The sequence below is a fragment of the Phlebotomus papatasi genome, chromosome 3, assembly GCF_024763615.1.
Source record: "Phlebotomus papatasi isolate M1 chromosome 3, Ppap_2.1, whole genome shotgun sequence".
Lineage (NCBI taxonomy): Eukaryota > Metazoa > Arthropoda > Insecta > Diptera > Psychodidae > Phlebotomus > Phlebotomus papatasi.
Genome location: NC_077224.1, coordinates 64,872,518 through 64,894,656, shown reverse-complemented (window position 1 = coordinate 64,894,656; position 22,139 = coordinate 64,872,518). Strand labels below are relative to the sequence as shown.

General features: G+C 35.9%; 2 protein-coding genes across 2 annotated transcripts in view; one reads left to right on the top strand and one right to left on the bottom strand.

Annotated features, from left to right (window-relative positions):
• Positions 1-22,139, top strand: part of LOC129805216 (neuronal acetylcholine receptor subunit alpha-7-like) — a 122,404-nt gene that overhangs the window by 29,834 nt on the left and 70,431 nt on the right. The window lies entirely within an intron of this gene.
• Positions 2,324-6,744, bottom strand: LOC129805217 (uncharacterized). Its single transcript, XM_055852989.1, has 4 exons — positions 6,603-6,744; positions 6,395-6,518; positions 3,050-3,202; positions 2,324-2,978 (listed from the first exon to the last, which is right to left on the bottom strand). Exons 1-4 carry the CDS (start codon positions 6,686-6,688, stop codon positions 2,541-2,543), a joined length of 801 nt encoding a protein of 266 aa, XP_055708964.1. The 5' UTR covers positions 6,689-6,744; the 3' UTR covers positions 2,324-2,540.

Genomic DNA, 22,139 nt, shown 5'->3' with positions numbered 1-22,139 from the left:
TCAAAATCGGGGCGATTCGAGCAGTAAAAGGCAACGCATTTTTCTCCAAATGATTATGTAGATAATAACAATTAAAATTTTTAATCGTCTTCTATGAGCTAATTCGTATTATGATAAAAATATTTATTTTTGGTAATTTAAAGCATTTGGTATTCGGAGTTTTTCTCTGTAATTTTTCTTAATTTAGTCTATTTTTCTTCTCCTTATTCATTGTGTTTTGTGAATCTGCTTTAGAAAACTAGACTGGGATAAATATTTTTAGTCTATAAATAGGCAAACTGTCCAATAGAAAATTCAAATCGATCAGTGAATAATTCTATTTTAGTCAGTATTTTTTCAACATGATAAAAAATTATTTTATTCGACCTCATAAAAATATAAACCACAACATTTAAAATATATTTCCTGATTTTTAAGTATTATATTAATCTTTAATATCAAGCTCAGTTAAAAGGAAATTTTGAGTATTTATAAGCATGTAACTTTTTCCAATACTCAATTCAAAAACGATTATTTTTTGAGATTTTATGTGATATACTTTAAAACAGTTTTTTTTAGTGTGTTGCACAACTTTTTAAAATCTTTTTAAAAGTGTCCCATACTTCAAAAATTTATCAAAAAGTATTCGAGATGCGAGCTACCACTTAATTTTAGATATCTCACAATCATCTTTCAAAAAGAATCACAACTCACAGAAGCTGAAACAAACTTATCACTGCGCCTTTCTGTTAGTTTTTCATGCTAAACACATCTCAAAAACCAAGCTCTACAAATGAACCAGAGGCTCCATGAGTTGCTACTGGCAAAGACAACGTGAGAAACCAATGGAGCCATCAAATATCATCAACAGTGGTGGGTTTATGTTGTCTCTTCTTTTAGCAATTCCACCCGGATGTTGTGTGGAAATTGTTTCCGGACAATAAAAATGTTGACGGAAAAAAAATTTATTTGTCATTTATGATCAATAACATTGAAATATTAATGGTACTACAGGCAGACCACATAAATTCGACACGAGTAAGAGATGCTGCGAAAGAAAAACAACCTAGGGAAAAGCTCAAATTGCTCAGCCAGGCACGAAATCCTTCCTCAGCTTGTATCTCGGATTGAGGAGTAGCTACTGATAAATTTGATACATCCCCCATGAGATGAATACTTAAATATTCCAATTGGGGGGCTGGAATTATTTACTAATACATCTCCCTCATGATAATTTTGCGATATTTGACCTGCTCCTGCTTCTGCAAATACACTGAAATTTGATTCTTAAAATTAAATCCCATTGAGAAAAAACAACTCTACATTTTTATGTAATATCATATTGCTTAAATTTAATATGCTGATGAAAATATAAAAAAAAAACATAATAATTAATACAAAGTATGGTTGAAAGGCTAAATTTAAAATTTTATTAGTTTCAAAATTTATACGTGAAAATAAGGCAATTTGTAAATTTCGTAATTTTCTCAAAATGGCTTTATTGATAGAAAAGCATTATGATTATTGAAATTAAACAGTAGTTTTTAAAATGTGGGTATACTTACCAATTATAAGGATACTATGCTTTAAAAATTAGTTTTACTATCTTTAGCCTCCAGCCTAATGAAAATTTAAAAAAAAAATAAAGTTTATGACAATCTATAAAAATGATAAGGCTGAACAAGATATTTATAACGCTAATCCTTCATCCTATATTCTCAGTATATGATAGTTTGAGCTGATCTTTTACCGCTAAATTGTTCGAGCTGACTATACTTGAGGATCAGCCTGTATCTATTTTCGGTATAAGTCACAAGTTCGGGGACTTCGTAAAGCCTAGAACGCTTTGTCACTCCTTGAAACGATAAAATAGTAAAAGAAGAGAAAAATCCTCGGAGATCTTTTCAATTTTAAAGCTTATTGTTTCAAAATTGAAAAAAATCAAAATCTGTCATTTCGGACTGTCATCTTTCTTATTTGGGAAGGGGACAAATCAACACAGGCTAATCCTAAAAAAAATTAGTATCTCGTAAAATTTGGTAGGGAAGGATCGATAAAAATAACTTATGCAAAGAATCTTTTATTTCTGATTCTGTTCCTTTACCACTAAACTTTACGAATTAAATATTCTCAAGGATCAGCCTGAATCTATTTGGAACCTTAGTAAGCTTCACATATATAATGTCTCCTTGAACAACCCTTCCTTATAACTTATAAACTTGTTTTTTTTTAAATTATACTAACAGTGAAACCTCATTTGTTGACTAATTTAGCCACAGTCTCCCATATCGAACGTATGATCTAGAACTAATTTATCTAGAATATCCTTAATTTTACTACTTCATTTTTTGCTCGAATTATCCTCTTTATTTTGAAATCATTTATTTAATTTATAATACAACATAGGCTATCAGGTACTGAATAGTGGCTTAGCATTAAAATTAATCTATTCTCTTGTATAATAAACATTTGCTAATAGAATAAACTACTAAGAATTGCACACTTATTTTATAAATTTCATTAGTATACTGAAAAAAATATCATTTATGCCATTTTCAATTTTACACGTTGACATACTTCTGGACCAATCTTACGACATTCTCACCATACTTTTCCACTGGGATGGGGTCGGAATTTTGCATAGAGTCGGCGAGAGCTTGAGCAACTTCTGCAAAACGTACACGGTTCGCGTTGATTTCATCAATAGTCTCTTGGATGAACTGTTGCAGTGTGTCAGAGACAAATTGTACGATGGTGTTCTCAAAGAAGAAGATAACAAGGTCAATAGTCAAATTGGCCAGCCAGTCGGTGAGAATATTTCCACGAACGCGCACATGAATATCGCCAATTGACATTACACGGAAGTACTGCATGAAGACGAAGAAGTCGAACATGTCAAGAAGGAAGTCCTTGTCAATTACCATATCTTCCATGTGTCCCTCTACCCAGCCCCGGAATATTCCCAGACCCATCACACGTGTCTCATAGTCGTAGTGATACTGCAAATGAATATTTTAAATTCACTCCACATTCTTTCACCATCATTCCCATTCCAACTGGCGAAACTCACCGGCATCCTTGTGAGACGAGACCGTATCTCCATTCTGAGCATTTGGCGATTGTAGGACAAGAAGCAATCGCCCGCTCGGTTCACATTGTCAATATCCAAAAGAAGACCGTTGTACAAGTCAATGATGCCCCCGTACGTTATCCAAATTGGTTGCTACAAGTAGAGAGGAAATATCCTGAAATGCTTGTGGTTTAGGAATAAATGATAAACAAGGTAATCGGTTAATCAGTACGAAATTGTTGTTTGAAAATTTCCCAGATTCTGAACAGTGAATGCATATCAAACTGAAATAGGAGAGGGTAGGGCAGTTTCTAACAGCTGAAGTTTTTTTTTAACGCTTTAGAAACTAGTGGGAAACCGGCCAGAAAAATTGATTTTGACCACCATTCTAACTTACTTTTCAAACAGCCTATTCTAAAATACTATTTTTAAAGTTTTATACCCCTGTATAATTTCAATTCAAGATCTTTGTGCCTTAAATTTGAAAGACTCATTTGGTAGTATTTAAGAAAAATCGTTGAGCGACAGCTCAGAACATTCTGCAGTTCAGCCAGTTTTTAAAAGACTTGGAGTAAGGTTTGTTGAGTAGACATGAGAGGCTCAAAAAGAGCCTAGTTGTCTACAGCCAACTGATCGCAACATGTCCTCTATGCAATTTATCAATTTAGTTATTATGTACAACTTCTAAAATTTCGGGAATTTTATTCTAATCGAAGTGTAGACCTATTCAACCTCGAAACATCGTACAGAATAAAACTGCAAAAATCTTCGCTAACTACGCTATAAATGTGCTGTCCCAAACGCTTGTAGAGGTATTACAAAAGTTCTCAAAGTCTTTTACTCAAAGTTCTTAACTTTGATATTTCAAAATATTCATATAAAAATTCTGATGTTTAACTTATATTTGAGTAAACTTAATAACCCTAAATTTAGTTTTCGAAGATTTTTACCTAGAAATTACGTACACTTAGAGAAATCCGAAAAAGTTAAAATAACATTCCGGAAATGTTAATTTTACCCTGCATTATTTATCCGAAATCAGTGTAAATATTATGCTTTTTAAGTATATTATGGGTTACAGTTACCCCTTTTCATGTTAATTTTGTATTTAAAAAGGTGTATAATTAACATTAAAAATGTTGATATATTCTTACACCTAAAAATTGTTAAAGTTACGAGGAGAAAAGGTTAATCGCATCCTCTTTTTTTTATTAGTGTACCGGAACATCATTCTGTCAGAAATTTTAGAAATTTTTCATCTCATTCCAAAAAATTGCGTATTTGTATCTGACATAAATTCTTCTCCATTTATAAAAATCTATCTGGATGACTTGCATTTCGAAAATGCATTTAAATGTTCGAATAACAATCTAAAGAAACTAGGGGAGACTGGGGCAAAAAGTCACAAAACGGATATTTTATTTTTTTACAAGCTACTCGAGCGCTTCAAAAATTTCTAATTAGCGCAGTTTTCTAGAATTTTACCGCTCTACAACTTTGTGAAAGTAATTTTCCTCTATTTTGTAAAGAAATACGTTTATCGAGCCAATTTCTAAAAGCTAATTTTGTGACTATTCTCAAAAATGCTGAGGCAAATAGTACCAGACATGGGTATTATCATATTTTGATTCGCATTATTACGAGCTTCCGCAAATTTGATAAAAATACCTAGAGGACATATTTTCATAGAAAATTTATTCATGTAAAATACCGTTTTCTCTGCGAGAAAAGTGAGAAAACGAGGAAAGCGCTTTTCAAGCTATTTTAGTAAAAAAAAACACACAAAAGACTGCAAATCGTTTGACCAATGCAAAAGACAAGCGGCGAGACATGATAATGACGTTTCTTTTCGCCGTGAGACATCAGAAATTGTTTCGCTTTTTTGTTACTTTTTGCTCTATACCTTTTGTTACTTTTTACCCCAAGTGGCCATTTTTAATAAAAGGATTTCTGGAGAAAAGAACTTTTGTGAAATTCTAAAATAGATAGCGGATTCGTATTTAAAAAATCCAAATTATTTAGAAAATATTCACCAGTGCATCAATTTTGGAAAATAAGTAGGTAATAATTATTATCTTCTGCAAGGAAAATATTTCAAAAATAGGGCTAAAAATTTCGATATTTTTTTATTTTCTCAATTCCTTCTTCGAATTCTAAGAAACTTACGACATTGAAAAAGGTCTATAGAGGCTATCTATAGAAAAAAAATTGAGCCGCTATCTTTTTTTACCTTAGAGGATATTGAATTTTGATTTTTTCGATTTGTGACTTTTTGCCCCAGTCTCCCCTACTCCAAATTTTTGAATATGCTTTGTAATGTATTTTTCTAAATACTTGCTGAATAAACATGGATTACTGATGACCTTATTTTTGGTGATTTACCAAAGTTAAAAGTGACATTTTATTTAAGTGACAAATTTAAGTGGCAAATGGTTTTAACAAAGTGGAGATAATATGGGAAAATATGTACACCACTTCCAATACTTCCCTCTCAAAACTTTCTCAGCATTTTCTCAGTTTATGGGAAAATTATTCTATATCAGCAAACCACTTCTGACTTTATTACCAGCCTTTTGATTATAAGTTTTTTCAGTTTAACTGCACAAGTGTCGGTCTCATCCCTGGTCTTTTTTTCTTATTTTTCATATAAAAAGGGTAGATACTTCAATAAGATATAATATGTACAGTATAATAAAGCATTTAAGCCCTTTGGATACATTCTTAAAGACAACCAAATCCTCAAAAGTTATTAAACAAATGAGCTTAAAATCGATTTCTTAGAACTATTACAATAAGGTTCTCTAAAACGTCTATTCAATAATCTTAGTTAAAGAGCTCCAACTTATTGTCTTATATGAATATACTAATAAAGTATTAATTACTTTTATGCTTGTATTTCAATGTCCGTCATTTCCAATATCTCCCTTAACGTAAACCATGTACGTAATCTTAAACAATAAAGCACAAATCAGAAGAAAGAAAATAATTAAAAGGTGGTATTACTCTATCATTTTGCGTTATCAAGAATTAACTCGACTTAAGGCTTATCAGATAGAATCACAAGAACTGTTTTTTCGCCATTCAACTAGCAAAACGTTGTAGTAGGGAAATCAATACAAGTTAAAAAAAACTGAGGAAATTTGTGTATGCCCAATTTGTTCATCGAGACTTTTCTGACACTCGCGATAGGGATAGTTAAATTTCTGGGTAAAATTCAATCCGGATGCTGATGTGATTTATGCCGCTTCGATGATGCGTGAACATTTCCCGGAATTCGAGGTTTCATCTCCGTTCATCAATTAGTTGTACAGTGTGGGATTTCTCTAGCAATTTCCCAAAACTTACCGCCTCCCAGCCGATTGAAGTGTCTGGCAGAGTCATGGGAATAAGTCCTGAGGACCGGAATATGGGAGCCATGTATGTTAAAACGTAGTCCATGTACTCATTCATACTTGCTCGCTGAACATTCCTTTTTTTTGTGACGGGACGAAAAAGGAGATAGATGAGTTTTTGGATGATGATAGAAGGACGTTTGCCAAAAAAAAAGCCTCACCTTTCGTCCCAATGTATCTCCTTGGTCCCGTGCACCTGGCCAATGGTGAGGGCCAAAAGGGCCACGAACACCAAATGATATTCCATTGTGATTCCTCTCACTCACTTTAAACCAGCTATTTTTCACAACACAAACCAGATTCAACTCAATGGTACGTGCCTTTTTATACCTTTGGTGGGATTTCATGCAATCAATAGGTGGGCTCTATATCAACGTGAAAATTGGTGTAATCGTGCCTGGTGAGACACCAAATCGATTAATTGATAATTTTTCTTAGAAAGCCACCCAAGTCAAAGTACCACTCATAAATTAAATAAGATTTAAATGGGCTTTTCATGCTGCTCACTCCCTCTCTCTCACAATTTTTACGATACATTTTCCCAATCACAAAAGTCCATTCTTCTCTGGCAATCTACACCTTTTGTCCAGAAAATTTCAGCCAGATCACCCAAAGAGAAACACAGAAAATCCAAATATTTATGTTTGGAAACTTAACTCCTCTAATTTCTCAATTTCTCCCAGAGGCGAAAGGGTAAATAAATCCACTTCAACTAACCATGCTGAATACCAACTTCTTTCTTCCCTAGCAAAGATGAGTTTCTCCCCTGGTTCCTTGCTGATGAGGGTATCTCAACAAATTTGCAACATTTATCCACTAAAGATACATCTTAAGTGCTCTTTATGGCTTTATTTTCAGTTGTTAAGAGTAATTCCTAATTCAAGTGAATTTAGAAATACGTAAAGCACTGTAAATTGATAAATTTATCAATTTAGAATCCTCAAAAACTGATTTAAAAAGGAATGCGCTTGAGTAAAATGATAGCATTTTGGTCAATAAAAATGAAATTTGGTTAGCAAGGAAATTGTACCAAGCTTAGCTCAGCTTATCATTTGGGACAATTGTTAAACATATTTCTCAAAATTTAATATTTGTTTTTCATTTCCCAGACGTTGTTCCAACTCATAAGAAGCCTAACCATGGCCTCTTCGCACACAGTTCTATGGATAATAAGGCCTTGAAAGACCTCCTGAATGACAATAATCTTTATTTAATAAATTGTACACAATGTACTGTATATATATTTTTATTCATTTTAAAATTTATTAAGGATTATTTTTTAAAAAATCTAAGACAATCAAGGGTTCTTCAATATTTAAATAACACTCCTGAACAGGAAGTAACAAGAAACTTGTGTTTTAAATAACGCTTCAAGCTCGGAACATTACATTGGTGCTTAGACACAGCCCGTCCTGAAGTTGATAGTTCTCTTATAGTAAAGAGAAATCATAAATTGTAAATATTCAAAAATGACAATTTACCCTTGACGAAGAAAAATGAAGAAATCAGGGGAAAGTTGGACACTTTTGAATTGGGGTACTTTTGAAATTGAGCCTTATCATAACATAACTGATTTATCTTCGCAATTGGTTTGTGGATCTAGATTATATCATGATAAGGCTCATATTAATTTAAAAATAGGACAAAAAGACCATTTCAAAAGCTGCTCCAGTTCAAATGTGCCCCACTTCCCCCTATAAAACATCTTGGTATTTTCCGTATTTTAGATTTCATATCAAGGGATTTGCGATCACTTTTTATTTTTTATGGACCTAAATTAATTTTTACTGATCATTTTGTATTACATACTGAGTAAATTAACCAAAAAACTTTAGATTTCGAATTATAACATATTTTATTTATAACGTAATTGAATCCACGAATATCGTATTTAGTCAGTTTTTCAGAGTTTTATTACACGATCGACGAAATCGTTGTATTTATTTAAATGAGTTGTAGGGAATCACAAGACCTTTCCAATAGTATCAAAGGTCTTGCGATTTGTATGAAAACTGAGTGAAATCCGAAAAAGTTAAAATAACTTTCCGAAAATGTTAATTTTACCCTGCATTATTGATCCGAAATCGGTGTAAATATTATGCTTTTTAGGTGTATTAGGGGTTAAAGTTACCCTTTTTCATGTTAATTTTACCCTTAAAAAGGTGTAAAATTAACATTAAAAAATGCTGATATATTTTTACACCTAAAAAGTGTTAAAGTTACGAGGAAAAAAAGTTGATCGCACCCTCTTTTTTTCTCAGTGAAGGTGCCCTACCTTTTCTTACACTTCTTTAGAATTATACCCAGTTTATCACGATTTTTCTCAGAATTGAAAATGCACATCAATGTCGCATTTAATTGAGAAAACATCCAACTTAAAAGATGCACTCTATTGAGAATAATCGCTCTGAATGTTCAAAATGTAGACAAATAACTGCACAGTGCAACTATCTAACAAATATTTGTGCAAAACTCCAGGAAGGTTTGTGAAAATCAACGAAATGGCAACTGCACTGAATTTGTGGAAAACTTGCGTTTCACCTAAAAATCAGACTTTTGCAATATTTGCTGTTTGCACCATCAAAAAAGTGGATGAACATTCTTTCTCAGTCAAAGTTGATGTTATTGCACTCAGCAAAGGATGGTATTTGTGTTTAAAAGCTCTTCGCGTGCTATTTCCTACAAATAAAGTTGCTCTTGAGTTTTTTTTGTACTCTAACTCTAAAGTATACTCCTTGCCACTCACTTTAATAAATTTCAGCCCAGCAAACACAATCTATTAACATCGAGGTACTTTACGTGATTCTATTTCAGACTAAAATAATATTAGAACTACCTAATTGCAATATCAAGTTAATAGAAAAGTTTGTGTAGAAGCTTTTTGCAGTTGAATGCATTAAAGTAATTTTACCCAGGTATAACTAACATTTATTTTAAAATCTAAGTTCGACGACGAATACAAGATGTACTTTTCCCGAGGAAAGTACTGCTAAATGTACACACATTCTTATTCAACAATATATGATATCTTAAAAAATTCTTATTTAATAAATATGTAAACTTCCTTCCGTCAGAATTCTACCCGCGTACCAAAAGGAATTATTAGGATCTTAGAAATATTAGAAAGGGGGTCAGGGACGAGATTTAAACCTACCACCCGTTCCCCTCTTTCAACCAGATCCTCCCTCTGGTCTGCACGCAGCACGTCCTTACTCATCCGAGTCTAGTCACTAACTAACTCTCTCTCTCGTCCGTCTCTTAATTAATACTCTCTCACTATTAGCGATCGTCGCTAAAGTCCAGGGGTGTCAAACCCTAATCGTGTATGCGTGCAAGAGGGAGGAAAGTGGTCATGCCATGATGTTGTCCCATCATAACACACAGGGGTAGGCCATCTCCATGGATGATAAGGTGACATCAAAGGATGTCAAATGGTCAAATGCCCGCCGGGTTTGGCAGTCGGCAAGTCTGGGGCTTACATTCGGCCATCCTGAGGATCGTCGTCCCCGATGATCGATATAAGCCGGAAAGTATGCGTATTCACCAGATAAGAGGTCAAGCTAATCACACATTTCATCATTAAGAGTCATATACAGAAGCGACCATCTTATCTAGTATAGTCAGTCATTTTGAATCAGAAAGCCTTAAACCTTTCTTAAGAGTTTTGATGTGGTCAAGCAGCCTATTTACAGCCCAGAAGAGGGTGACGGCCTTACGCGACCAGCAATACAAAACTTGTGCAACAGTGCAGTCAACAGCCTAAATACAATCCAAAATAGGACAACGGACTTATGCGACTGACAAGCTGTTCAATATAATAAGAGTTTTGAAAAACGATATTCAGCAATAGAGAGACTGGCGGTTCACCCTTACAATTTAGTGCAAATACAAACATTCCTTGGAGACAATAAAATAGAGTACGATCGTTAACAAGACTTCATTTATTAGAATACTTCACACGAGTGTTTCAAGAAAAGTACGAAATAAGGAAAATACAGGATTTTACTCCTCAGACTCTTCGTCTTCATCATAGTAATCATCAGTCGGGAGTTCTCCCCACAACTTCATATGCTCAGCCGCATAGACTCCTTCGAATGGTCTAGCAGAAACCTGAGTTGCTGGGGTATCTTTGATCCTATAACGATCTGCTCCAACCACCTCATCTACTATGTATGGGCCACGGAACCTCTGACCCAACTTGCGCGAAGTACCCGTAGCTGGGGCTTCATACCGCAACAAGACCAGATCACCTTTCTGATACACATGAGGCTTTTTATGTGAAGCATTATACCTCTCAGCTTGAATTTTCTGCTTCAAATTCATTCGTTGAGTCGCACGCTTTCTCAACTCTGAAATCTCCGAACTATCACCGTCCAAACTTGGAGCTACTACCACAGCATTTAGTAGTTGATTTCCCAATATATTCTTGGGATTGTACCCCAATAGCAATTTCTGAGGACTTTCCCCAGTAGTTCGATTACGCATTGAATTCAGAGCCCACTGTACTTGTGGCAAGTACTCGTCCCAATTCCTCTGATCATCCTCCGAACAATAACACTTCAATGCCTCCCCAACAAACCGAAAATACCTCTCAATTTGGCCGTTGGCTCGAGGAGAACGAACTGACGTTAGGGACTGATGTACATTATGCTCACTGCAAAATTCCTTGAATTGCTTGGACGTAAATGCACTACCACGATCGGAAATCAAGGTATTTGGCATACCAAAATATTGTGCCACTTCTTCTAAAACTTTTACTACCCCTTTCGCATCAGCAGAACGAACAGCACGTAGCACAATGAACCTTGTGAATGAATCAATCACACCCACAATGTATTCATTCCTTTTCTTGCTACGAGGAAAGGGTCCACAATGGTCTACGTGGATGGTGTGATATGGTACTGGTGTCTTCGGCACACAATGAACTTGGTGTCTCGTTTCATCCACACCGCGTTTCCCCATCGCACAAGAAGTACAGCTCCTGATGTATCGAGATACAAATTGCCTCATACTTGGAAACCAGTAACTTTCTGCCAAGAGCTCCGAAGTTTTATCCGCACTCGGATGCCCCATTTCATCGTGGAATCCATGAACAACAGCGTATCTCGCTCCATGTGGCACAACAAACTTCCATCCTTTTGCTGTTTTGAAGTAGATACGACCATCAGTGATCTTGTAGTTCTGTAAAATGTATTTCTCATCCTTTTCATTCACCAGAGCTCCATCTAGGATCTTCCTCACGCGCAAGAGATGTGAATCTTCACACTGTAATGCCGCCACCCAGTCTGGGTTACTCAAACTCAATGACATTACTTCAACGATGTTCATCTCTCTTGCCCTTCTGATGAAACTGCGGCTTAAACCATCAACGTGTGTCATCTGCGAACTCTTTCAATATCGTATGTCAAACGAGAACTCTTGAATTACCAACCACCATCTTGCTACACGATGGTTCAATTCTTGTTGACTCTTTGTTGTGGCCAAAGCTCGACAATCCGTATAGAGTGTGAAATGCTTATTCAGAAGATAACATCTGAATTTCTGGAGACTCCTAACCACAGCAAGAGTTTCCAATTCGTGACTCGAGTAATGCTGCTCTGCACCATCAGTTGCCTTGCTGAAATATATAACGGGCTGCTGCCTTCCCTTTGAGTCCACCTGAATGAGTATTCCAGCAACACCAAAACTACTTGCGTCGGTGTGGACCTCGTGTTCTAGAGCAGGATTAAAGATAGCCAGAACTGGTCGACAAATCAAGGCTACTTTTAGCATCTTAAACGCATCATCTTCCTCAGTACCCCAGGTGAAAGGTACATTCTTCTTCAACAAAGCTGTCAGTGGCCTAGCAATCTCGCCATACTTTGGAACGAATTTCCTAAAATATCCTGTCAGGCCCAAGAATTTCCTGACACCTGTGGCATTCTCTGGAGTCGCAAACTCCTCAATCGCTGTCGTCTTTGCATCCCCACGAGAAACTCCGTTGGCATCTAGTTGGTGACCCAGATAATTGATCTGCTTCTGAATAAATTGACATTTATCCACTTTTAAGGTCAAACCGGTCTCTTTAAATCTCATTAAAAACTCCTCCAAAATCTTCATATTACTGTCAATATCAGGAGTCGCGATCAAAACATCATCCATAAAGAATGTGATTCCTTTTTGTTTGATTGGCTCCATAACCTTACTCATGAGTCTCATGAAGACTGCTGGTGAATTGGCCAAGCCAAAGGGAACCCTCCGATATTGATAATGTCCATTTGGTGTGACAAATGCCGTGAATTGTCTGGAAGACTTCTCAACTTCGATTTGGTGATAGCCATTCATTAAGTCAAGACTCGTAAATATGCTACACCCATGGAGCTTCCCAATTTCCTCTTCAATATTTGGTGCAGGGAAATATTCTCTTTGGACAATCTCATTTAACATTCGGTAGTCCACACACATCCTATATTCACCTTCCTTCTTGGGAACAAGTATGACTGGACTTGCAAATTCAGAAATGGACTTCTCGATGATTCCATATTTTAAAAGATCACGGATGATTTCGTCCAAGATGTCTTCTCTTCCCTGTGGAATGCGGTAGGGTACACGTCGAATCACCTTGTCATCTTTGAGGACAATCTTCATAGTCTCCAAGGTAGTGTGACCCAATTCTGAAATATCAGTTGCCAAACACATTCGATACTTGTTCAATAAAGACACTAGCCTTTGCCGATCTTCCACTGTTGCCTCTTGATCAATTTTCAGTTGACTTTCAATCAGTGACTTAGACTCAGATTCAACCTTCAGGACTCGCTCATCGTCATCTTCTGGAACAGTGAAAATATGGTACCCTTCTTGATCTAGGAGAACCTTAACTCCCTGTTTGTCGAAAAAGTCACTCCCTATCATAACTTTGTACTTCAAGACATCATCGGGAACCACGTGCAACTCAATCTCATTTTCAAATTCATCAACTTTGACTACCTTCCGGATTTTCCCTAGCGACTGACTGAGACTGCCCCCAAACCCCTTCATGATCAAACTATCAGGCTCCATGGTGAAACTCATTTCTTCTGCGACGGATTTGGGAACAATGCTGCAGCTACTTCCGAGGTCGATGAACGCCTTCAACTTCTTACCATCAACCTCAACATCCTTCAAAGGCACCTGCTTATTTTTTTGGAGGGTGGTGTGGCGCTGCACCACCCCTACGTGAAAATCCTTCTTCTTCGGACAAGATTTCGCCAAGTGCTCCTCTGATTTACAGACGAAACAGGCTCGTTTCCTGACAGGCTCATTCCCCTCCACAGAATCTCTTGAGCGAGCTCTCTTCCTGACTGTATACTCCTGCTTCGGTACCATCTCCTCCTTCTTAAAATCAGATGGATCATCAGACTTGGATTCTTTCTTGGCATTGTTTCCCTGGAACCGACGGAAATTCTTCTTCGGCTTTCTCTGAGTTTCCTGTGCCCTATCTACCTTCTCAATCTGTATCATCTTTTGTAGAAACTGGGGCATGTCTAGGGAAATATCACTCGTTAGGGCCACACGCCAGGAAAAATACGGCAAACCTTGTATCAAATGCTCTTTCACGATATCATCCTCAAGTTTGAGCTGGCTTGCAATTGTCATGGCCTCGTGAAAGTACTCCTCCATGGATTGGTCCGGCTTCTTTTTCAAGTTTATCAATTTCCTTTGCAACTCTGAACGTACCAAGACGGATGGGAAATAGAGCACGATTTGCTGTTTGAAAACCTCCCAATCAGTCAACTTTGCTTTATTATTTTGGTACCATGTCTTAGCTGGACCGCCCAATTGCATGGATGCATACATCATACGTTTGCGAGTGTCCCAGGCGTAAATTTCACCCACCGAATCCACATCGGACAACCAATCACCCACAGTGACATAAGGATTTTTCTTTGGGTTGAACTCTGGGACAAAAGACTCCAATTCGCGTTTAGTCAGAGCATGAGATGGTCCTGCAGTGCTGTCCGCACTTCTAGAGGACCCCGGAGTGGACTGGTCATTTGAATTTCCTCCCCTAGGCCTCACCATGATTGCACCTTTTAGGGAAATTAAGGATAAAAAGTCCCCTATTAACTCATGAAAACTTTCTAGTGCTTTAACACGCCCCTTTGCCGAATACTACCATTTTATTCAATTAAATACATACTACTGGTTATAATTTTAGAGAAACTAACTGAATTAATCGTTAGAAATTCAATTTAATTTTCATATCTTCCTGAGAGAATATTTGGAAATTTTCACAACCATTAACCAACCTTGTGTGCGCAATCCCTCTCAATTCAACTTGTGGAAGCCTCCTTGGCCAAAGAACTTCGAATTCTTAACAAACTTCCTCCAGTGCTTCTTGTGAATTTTATTCCAAATAATTTCCTGGAAGAAGCCATCTTGTTTCAGAAAACGGGAAAATTTTGCACATGGTCGGAATTCGCAGTGATGAAATCACTCAAAAACTAACCAAATGACTGGTTAAAAACTTACTTGACTGATCTCTCAGGATAATAAAAATCACTAACAAGGAATACGTTATAAAATACTAGCAGATTAAATCACTTTTCTTTTAATTTTTGCCCAAAATCACAATGAATTCTAATCTCTGAGAAGTATCTTTTGCAACTGCGCAATTAAGACAAAGGAATGCAATGCACTATACCGCTCTCTCTGTGCTTTCGAATATCTCTTTCCCACTCTCCCTCTCTCTGAACCAAGAGCAGGATTTGTTCCCCCCTTTAGACATTCTAGAGAGAGAAGCTGTATTCAAGTGTGTGTGTGTGCATCTACTAACCACCAACACAATTGAATAAGCCCAAAAGCTCTCAAAGGCAAAATTTCAACTCCACCTTTCCGAGGCTTCATTTCATTTGCCCATGAGATTCAGAGTTTACCCTCTGGAAAATTTGATGAGCCCCCGGAACACCATGAGGCTTTTGCTGCTGACAGGCCCCCGGAACACCATGAGGCTGTCATCGATTGCTGCTTCTTCTGAAAGAAAATAGCTTTTCCACGGCTTTCTCTACATCAAATGCAAAAATGAGATATTTTAATTGCTCAATCAGCGATTAACTTTGTCATTTCTTGTAAAAACCGTGCTTTTCAAGTTTTTATTTAAACATTTCGCTCTCTTTTATTCTGAAAAAGCTCTCTTTTTCTCATGGCACTTCCTTCCCTTTTCACACACACATTCATGGGCCCATCTTTCACACAAATGGAGAAACCATTTTCTCTTTTCATCCAGGGAATGCCATGAGACTATGAGCGAATTTACTCAACAAAAGCTAAAAATGTTGTCAATTACCAACAATTAGGCATATTTCTATGAATCTTTCTTCATAAAATTCAAAATTTCAAAAAATTCAAAATCAAGAATGAGAAAGATTCCTTCAATTGGCTGAGTGAGCGCAAGGAGAGCAATGTACAGAGAGACAAAAACTTCGAGAACATTCTGGGAGAGAACACTTAGCTGTTGGAGCCGCCGCGTTGAGCTGTTGCCTTTCCCACTCGCTGCTGGCTGTGTGTGTTGCACTCTCTCTCCTGTCGCTTCGCACGATGTAGTGACTGTGAGCGTCGTTTTCTTCCTCTCTCGCTGAGGAATGCTCCTTCTCGACTTCGCACTTCACTCACACACGCACATTTATTTTTCTCAGCGTTGCATGATTTTCGCTCGCTAAAATGACGACCATGATGACTTTGCAATTTTCGCACCGTCACTTTTCACTCACAAGGGATTTCTTGGAACCACATCCCTTTTTCAACACACTAATTTCTCTCAGAAATTAACTTCTTAATTCCTCTAGACTTTCAGGACAATTCCGTGGAATTCTGATCCCACTTCTGACTTTATGTAAACTTCCTTCCGTCAGAATTCTACCCGCGTACCAAAAGGAATTATTAGGATCTTAGAAATATTAGAAAGGGGGTCAGGGACGAGATTTAAACCTACCACCCGTTCCCCTCTTTCAACCAGATCCTCCCTCTGGTCTGCACGCAGCACGTCCTTACTCATCCGAGTCTAGTCACTAACTAACTCTCTCTCTCGTCCGTCTCTTAATTAATACTCTCTCACTATTAGCGATCGTCGCTAAAGTCCAGGGGTGTCAAACCCTAATCGTGTATGCGTGCAAGAGGGAGGAAAGTGGTCATGCCATGATGTTGTCCCATCATAACACACAGGGGTAGGCCATCTCCATGGATGATAAGGTGACATCAAAGGATGTCAAATGGTCAAATGCCCGCCGGGTTTGGCAGTCGGCAAGTCTGGGGCTTACAAATATAACAAGGACAAACAATTTCCTGTTTTTTGCCAAAATGTACCGCATGTAGCACATTATAAAAAGTTTCAAAAATAAGTTACGTAACAAAGGTTATCTAACAAATATTTACAGAAGAATAAGAAAACTACCTGTAAGGAAATTCTGTAATTTTCGTGGCATTGTCACGCGTGAGTTCGAAACCTGACAATGCCATTCGAGCTTTTTTTGTCATATCATATGAGTTCGGAAATGCAATTCATTGATTTTTTAATGAAATCTCTTTACTTGATGATTTTATGAAAATACAGTACATCTTGGTTGATTTGTTTAACAAAATTAATTGTCATTTGAATTGCCAGAAATCTCAAATATGTGACTTCTGACAATGCCACGTGAGCTGAAATGGCAATGTCACGGCTACAGAATCGCATTTTCGAAAAAGCTCTCCTAAAATTCGAACCCAATTTGTCATACGACATTGCCAGAGCGTTACAGAATTTCCCTACACAAAAGCATCAGTCAGTATTGTCATATTTTTCAACTCTATCATTAGTGTGAACTTCTATTAGATTTGTAATGAAAAAATGGATTTCCTGGAGACCCAAAAAAAATACTTTAACGGTCCCATACAAACGGTCCCCTCTTCAAACTTTACAGAGAGAGCAGGGGTGGAACGATAAATTACTGATACTATCGAATCGATAGTGTTCATAAATCTCGGTGGCAGCCAAAATCTCGAAAGCCAAAACCCCCAAAAAGGCCAAAGTCCCGAAAACGCCAAAATCCCGAAAGCCAAAATCCTGTTTCAAAATCCTGGAGGAAAATGTTTAGAATAATTTCTCAAGACACAGAAGATTTCCCTTTGCCTCCAGCAAACGCGCGTGCAATCGTGGGAGTAGCTATGATACTTTTAAAAATTCGGGATTTTGACTTTCGGTATTTTGGCCCATTCGGAATTTTGGCTTTCGGGATTTTGGCTTTCGGGATTTTGTCGTTCGGGATTTTGGCTTTCGGGACTTTGACCAGGACACGATAAATCTATATCTGCGAAATGTAGTGAATGACGGATTTGTAAGGGAAAGCGCCCTATCTTTGTACGACTCAAGCTTTGGACAACTCAATTTTTTTTCCTATGTTCTTAATGGATTTACCAGTAGATCTTTTCTGGAAATTTGAAGCATTGGACTAGCTATTATTATAAGGAGCCAAATTAATTTAAAACACATTGAAAAAAAATGAATTGTTCAGTCATTCGAAGCCAGCAAGTGGATGTGTTGTTCCAGAGATTTCACAGACGGACATTTCGTCCTTATACGAAAGTGCCTTTGAATCATTCGTAATAACGGTTTTTCTAGTTCAAAGGCTAAAAGACCCTAGAAAGTAGAGTGCGCATTAGAATTCTTGACAATCCTGAACCGATTCCAATTGTTTATCGCTAATAAACCGATTCAAAACGGTTAACTAATTTTCTCCGAAATTCAATTATAATCCTTCTAAAATGTTTTGAACAATGTTGTGAATGATTTATAAATCGGTTGAAATTAGTTATGAACTGATGAGTAATTTTTATCCGCAAAACTATTTTATTACTCTTATAACTATTTTGTGGAATGTTTTGAGTGATTTATAAATCAGTTCAAATCGGTTGGGAGAACTGGGAAATGGTAAATAATGAGAAAGTACTTTTGAGGTATAAAGTCACAAGTTCGAAAATTTTACACAGTTTGAGATCCTTTGCCACGCATTTAGAAAAAAAGTAACTCACAAGTCGCAAATATAATTTTATTTAATTTCTTTTGATTTTTTAAACATAGATTATTTTTCAAAATATGTAGTTAGATTTTTTAAAGAAAACAACAAAAAATGCTCGTCAAGTGATTATGTTACGAACAATCTTTGTGAAAAAGGTACAAACTTTTGCAAACTTGTTTATGAAGTGAAATTCCTCTCAAGAAAATTCAAGCCTATTTTCTCTTAATTAGCGGAATCTTCCACTGAATTTCCCTTGCAGTTCCTTTTGGCTATAAGGATGTTTTTGTAATTTGCCATTACTACATACGATTGTTTGATTACTCATGTTCCATTTTGCTATTTGAGTTTGAGCTTCATGGTCTAATTGAAATCAAATTCTTGTGACAAATTAAAGTGAATTAAAACTAAATAAATCTATCTTGCTTCTGTTTTAGTGAATTGCGGTGCATATACCATAATCAGTGTGACTGGAATAAGATTAAGCACTTATTCCTTATAAATTATTTCTTAGTAGAGAGGCAGGGTAAACCCTTTCGAAAAATATTCGCTTCTATATAAATAGAATTTTGGAGTATTACACTGAAGTAATTTCATTAGGAGTAAAAGTTACGTTTTTCTTAGGGTTTAGGGGATGTGTTTTGAAAACAAGAATAATTGAATGTAGCTCATAAGTTATGAAGTGTCGAAAAGTTTTAAAGTTCAGTAAATCAACTAAATCGAATTTTTCACATTCGTCTGCCAAGCAAAGCATCCAGTTGCTTCTGCAGGCAGAATATCTCGAGACATAAGAATAAAATGAGATTGTTTATTTGTATAAATTCCTTACCGATTATAAAAGAGGGTTTTTCTTCTTCTGGACACACATTCCGAGAATTGTAGGATGATAAAATGAAACCAAACTAAGTCGATCAACTTCTCCCATTTCTTATCGCTTTCCCATCGAGCGGAAAGGCTTCCAAACCCAGATATTTTGGAATTTGACACTTTTTACCAACTGCCACCCAACATCGCACTAAATTCCAAAAGCGTCTGCAAGTGTTTACTTAGAGGGGCTTTTTTCCTGTTTCTCTTTCCGCGACAAAAGCTCCAGCTTTTGCTTAGTCGCTTTTGCACTTGGAGGGGCATATCAAGGGAGATTTTGTGAACTCTGGCTATATTAAATATTAATGAAGCTTCGCAGTCGAAAGTGTGTAGCCATATTCATTCGCCATATTATTCCACGAACTGTATTTTGCACTTTATTTTGAAAAGAAGAGACACCACAACAGAGTGACACAAAAGCTCAAGTATAAAAGAAATCTCTCGCCATCTCAATATCTCGCTACGACAGAGGAATAAAGTTTCTTTTTACGATCAAACTCCTGTGTTTGTGTTTATTGATACCAATATCAAAATATCACCACCCACTTGCCTCAATGGATGAATGATTCCGATGGAATTGAATTTCACATCAATTTTTTTCTCTTTCAATTATCGAAAAATGTCTTTTAATCCAGCAGTTTCTTTTTTTCAAAGAGCTCTAAAGTTAGTTTAGGCATGAATAAATTTCAAGGCTCGATATTTAAATTTATTAATTTTTTGACATTCAAAATGTTTTGAATTTAAATTAAAATTTAAGTCGGTATTATATTGTTAAAATTAATCAAAGAATGTAAAAATTAATCATATAAATCATCGAAAATGCTAGGACAGTTTCGGAATGGGACAGCTTTATCTTTACCGATTATTTTCTTACTCTTTTGAGAGAGATGAATTAATACATATAGGGGGAAGTGAGGCACCTTTGAAATTACGATTTTTAACTTATTTCTAAAAAAAAATTGAGCCTTATCGTGATATAATTTAGCTTCTCAATTTTGTTTAGAAATAAGTGAAAAATCGCAATTTCATAGGTGCCCCACTTTCAAAGGTGGCCCACTTCCCCCTACATAACTTAACCCTTTAAGAACGAGACACTTTTTACTGATCGAAAATCTTCGATTAAAGTGAAACCGATAAATCAAATTTATGAAACATCTTATGGCCTCTACACACTAGAGAAATTTATGACCATATTGAAGAAAATTTCCTACGCTTGTGTAGTAAAAATTCTTTAATATGAACATAAATTTCTCTAGTGTGTAGAGGCCATTACATCTAACCTTGGAAAGTCCAATAGTGTCTGATTCGGTGTATTTTCTACCTATTTTCTGACAATACAAATGAATGATAATTTTCGGTCTTATGAAAAACATTATGCATAGTTATTGTAATTTCAAGTGCCAAGAGGCTTTTGCTTAAAAAAATAGAAATATAACAAAAAATATTAAAAATCGTTCTTAATCGTAAATACGGTAATTTGAAAATTAGTCACTTCTGAACTTAAATATTTACTATAAAGCGAATAGTTGGAGATTTGCAAAACAAAAAATATTTCTAGATTCCCACATCCTTCTACTTTACGATTACGTACAAACCTAAGTAAAAAATAACTTTGGGTAGTCAGGAAAAATTATTTTCTCTGTGGGTCACGGGTGACCAATCGTTCTGAAAGGGTTCAGGGGATTGCCTAAATTGCAAGGTCATCATTGTGTATAATCTTATTGCTTGAACGATAGATAAACTACTTAAGAGTATACCACGAAAAATTCAAAAGCCGGTTTCTTTGGTGATACAGCATAAAAGCGTCGATCAGATTTGATCAGATTTGAAAACTTTGAAGTGCCTTTTTTTAATTTCTCATTTTCACAATTTGTTTGAAAAAATTAAGAAAAAACTTATTGTCTGAATGAAATGAATAAGGTTTAGGGGAGTAGAATAAAGACCGGTACAGAATTAGCCAGGAAATAAAATTTGAGGCTAAAAATTTTTCGATGAATAAGTGATATGTTTATTTCAAGTAAATAATGGTCCTCTTAATATTGCTTCTAATGGTCCCTACATTGATGTCTATATTTGATAGTTTTTGCTTACCTAAACCAAAACGTGTAGACAACAACATAAATTTCTCTAGTGTATAAAGTCCATAAGGCACGCCATAACATCCCACTACTGTCTAATTCTATGCGTGGGTAATTCTGCCCCGGTGTCCCCTATTCTCTTCACAATTAAATTATATTCTAGTTGAACTAAAGGACTTATCGTAAACCCATAAATTTTTTACAGCATGTTAAAGTAAAAATTTTGTTCCAAAAGTGCATCTTTTCCAAAAACTTAAAAATATCTGATTTCTCGATATTCTTTAGGGTTTTTTAGTTTAACCATGAAATATACTTTATGAATATTGGATTTTTTTAAAAGTTTTTTCCAAATAAAAATTGCGAGCTGTGCACTCTTCCCATCACTTTGGGATTTCTTTTATGAGGCTCTCCAGTGAACAAATTATTGTCCATCTTTCCGCAATATTTTTTTTAAATAATTGTTTAAATACTTTGAATATTTGTGAACATATCCAAAATTTCAAAAATCTTGTTTGTTTTTTCTGTCTACGCAAAAAAATATCGCGATAGACTGATTGTGATTACTTTTGGCCTCCTAATTCTGGTTATATCCCCCTAAGAGTAACCTAAAGCTCTACTATGGAAAGTTTCCAATGTTTCCATAGATTCAGAAAAAAAGTGTGTCGGTAACCTGATCTTGGATAACCTCTTAAACACTAATAATCAAATTAATGTTGAATTTTGTAAGAAAATTGGTCAAAATTGAAAT